This window comes from Aotus nancymaae, unplaced genomic scaffold (genome assembly GCF_030222135.1).
Source record: "Aotus nancymaae isolate 86718 unplaced genomic scaffold, 86718_ANA_hifiasm-v0.15.2.pri h1tg000090l, whole genome shotgun sequence".
NCBI classification, from domain to species: domain Eukaryota; kingdom Metazoa; phylum Chordata; class Mammalia; order Primates; family Aotidae; genus Aotus; species Aotus nancymaae.
Genome location: NW_026988505.1, coordinates 118,475 through 121,358, shown reverse-complemented (window position 1 = coordinate 121,358; position 2,884 = coordinate 118,475). Strand labels below are relative to the sequence as shown.

At 48.4% G+C, this 2,884-nt stretch overlaps 1 protein-coding gene across 1 annotated transcript; it reads right to left on the bottom strand.

Annotated features, from left to right (window-relative positions):
- Positions 1–390: 390 nt before the first annotated feature.
- Positions 391–2,547, bottom strand: LOC110567506 (defensin beta 4A). Its single transcript, XM_064369794.1, has 2 exons — positions 2,490–2,547; positions 391–527 (listed from the first exon to the last, which is right to left on the bottom strand). Exons 1-2 carry the CDS (start codon positions 2,545–2,547, stop codon positions 391–393), a joined length of 195 nt encoding a protein of 64 aa, XP_064225864.1.
- Positions 2,548–2,884: the final 337 nt, after the last annotated feature.

Sequence of the window (2,884 nt, the reverse complement as noted above, 5' to 3'; positions counted from 1 at the left end):
GTTGGGCTTGCTTTTTTTAGGGATGGTGAGGGGTAGGTGAGGGCATGCAAGGGGAGAATGCAGGAGGAGGGAGGCACCCATTCTAGGAAAATGCTGGGAGCAACTGGGGAAGGTCAGGGGACACAATGGGACAGATGGCTGTGACCCTGGAAAGCACTCCAAGCGCCACCGTGGTGTTCCTGATCACTGCACTGGTCTGCAGAGCAGAGAAGGACATTCCCAGGATGTCAGACAGTGGCCTGCCCAAACCACCACCACAAACTTGCCGCAATTACCAGCATCCAGGTTCTGTGTCTTTGAACACTAGTTTAATTTGGTTTACATGTCACACGCCTCTGCTGAGGGAGCCCTTTCTGAATCCACATCAGCCACAGAAGCTTCTCGGCCTCCTCATTTCCTCTTGCAGCACTTTGTTCCAGGGAGACCACAGGTGCCGACTTGTTTAAATTTTTTAGGGCAAAACCATGGATGACATATGGCACCACTCTTTATGCAGCTGACAGGATTATTTATATCACCAAAAACACCTAACAGGAAGAAACACAGAAAAAGCAAACACCACGTTAGAATTCAAAACCCATGTTGCAAAGCCACAAACCCTGTGTCAGTATGGCCTTGAGTAAATCAGCAGTGGGCATCTTTCCCAAGCCTGGGCTGTTCCATCACGATAGTGAGACGTGAGCCAGTCAGTGGGATCTAAGTTTCTGACGTGGAGACTGGCACTGCTGTGGTTTGGGGGATGCTTATTTTTGTAGAGACTGAATGTGAAAGACTCTGATCTCTCCTGAGTGACGGGGGCATCCAGGTGGGGTCAGGTAGGACCTCATCGAGGATCTCTTGTGAATTCAAGCTCCACCACGAGAAGCTAACCTCAAAGCCACCCTACCTCCATTTTAACATACAGGCCAGTAACTTTTGCTTCCCAAGTCATTTAGTCTGTTAAGTATTAGAACCGAGATGGAATAAAAGCATGCATCATGCTGGGCTGGGATTGTCGAATATGAACTTAACATGGAGTAACTTACAGTTGAAAACCACAATTAACTGTAGTAATGGCTTTTGTTATGGCTTGTTTCTTATATCTAAGCCCTGGTTCCAATGTCACCCTCTTTTTTCCCTCCCTCCCTCCCTCCCTTCAGTTGTTCCTGGTACTGTGCTACGTGTTGGAAAATATCGAGGTTTCTGGTGCCTCTCAGAGCCCCATTGTTCTCTTGGAAGCCAGCATCCGTAAACAAAATTGATAGAACGAGGCTTTGACAACATAATATCTCATCAGTTCCTTTAGGTTTCAGTCTCAAATTTTCTCTCTCCTTCTCTCTATCCTTCCCTTCCTTTCTCCCTCTTTTATCCTTTGATGCTTTCTATTTTATTTCTATAATATCAAGGAGAAAATGAAGGTTCAGCATCCAGGTTTAAAAGTTGCTTTCAATGGGCTGTCCCCATCCTGTGAAGCTGCAGTGGCCTCGTGGCAGGGAAGCGTTCTCAGGGCCTCCGATCAGAAAAGACCCAGGGGCAGAGTGTCTGTAGCAGTAGTTCCCAGGGGATAGGCGGGGCCTTAAGATTCTCTGGAGTTCTCCAGGTTGCGGTATCTGCCCCTGAAATGTAAACCCTTAGAAAGTGACATTGTGTCCTTCTTTCTTTAGATAAAATAACATTTCTGATTTCATTTTTAAAAAGTCACCTCACAGGTTTCAATCACAGTCTTAGCAGTCATAGCGTGGAAAGCAGTGAGGAGATGAGTTTAAAAAGCTACTGGGCGCCTTCATATCAGCCTAAAAGAGAGATTGGGGTGTCCGCTGGGTTATCAAACTCCTTCTATATTGAACCAATGCTTGGATCAATTAAGCAAGGCATGTGGTCTACTCAGTCTAAAGGTGTGTGTAGAAGAAAGAGAAAGACAAGTTCTGGGGGAGAGAGAGAGAGATAGGGAAGAGAGAGAGAAATAGGGAAGAGAGAGAGAGAAAAACAAAGAGACAGGAGGAGGGAGAGAGGGAAAGAGAGGGGCAGGACAGAGAGATACAGGGAGAGAGAATGAGGAGGGGGAGAGAGAGAGAGGGAAAGAGCAAGGATCAGGAGAGGAAGAGAGGAAGACAGACAAAGATAGGTGAGAGAGAGAGAGACGTGAGAGAGAGAGACAGTGAGGGGCAGGAGAGAGAGATAGAGGGAGAGAGAGAGGTAGGACATAGAGAGATAGAGGAAGAGAGAGACAAGAGAGGGAGATGGACAAGAGAGAGGGAGAGAGGAAGGGGCAGGAGAGAGAGAAAGAGACAGGAGGGAGGGGGAGAGAGAGAGGCAGGAGAGAAAGAGTGAGGGGCAGGAGAGAGAGAGATGGAGGGAGAGACAGAGGCAGGAGAGAGAGATGGAGAGAGAGGAGGTAGGAAGCAAGAAAGAGAGGAGGGGTTAGGGGAAATTAGAGAGGAGGCAGACACGGACAGCCTCTACCCCATTCTTCCATTTGTCCAGCCTCCTATTTCCCTGGCCCATCTCACCTGGAAGAGGCATCAGGAATACGAAGAGGAAGGAGAAGAGGAGGTACAGGACCCTCATGGCTGATGGCTGGGAGCTTCACCGGGAGCTGAGTCTGGGAAGGGCACTGAGCCTTCCACCTTATAAAGGTCCTGGCCTCTGGTCACCGGGTAGAATTCAGACCTGGTATTGGCTGCAATGCTCATTGCAAAGAGTAGAATTCAACCACCTAGCTGGTGAGTCAGAGAATGGTCCTCAGAGGACACTCAGGAGACTGTATGCAAATTTGGACTCGGGAAACCCCAGACAATCCCCTTCTCCTGCTCTTGGGACTCGAAAATTCCTCCTGTCTTGCATCATTTAAAACTTAGTGTATTGTTGGAGTGACGGGCTGGGCCTGTCTCACAGGGAAACAAAG

Excerpts from the sequence above, each read along its gene's own strand:
- LOC110567506 (XM_064369794.1), bottom strand. The coding sequence starts at position 2,547 with ATGAGGGTCCTGTACCTCCTCTTCTCCTTCCTCTTCGTATTCCTGATG. Across the intron at positions 528-2,489 it reads ATTCCTGATGCCTCTTCCAG|GTGTTTTTGGTGATATAAAT; the intron begins GTGAGATGGGCC and ends TCTTCCTGTTAG.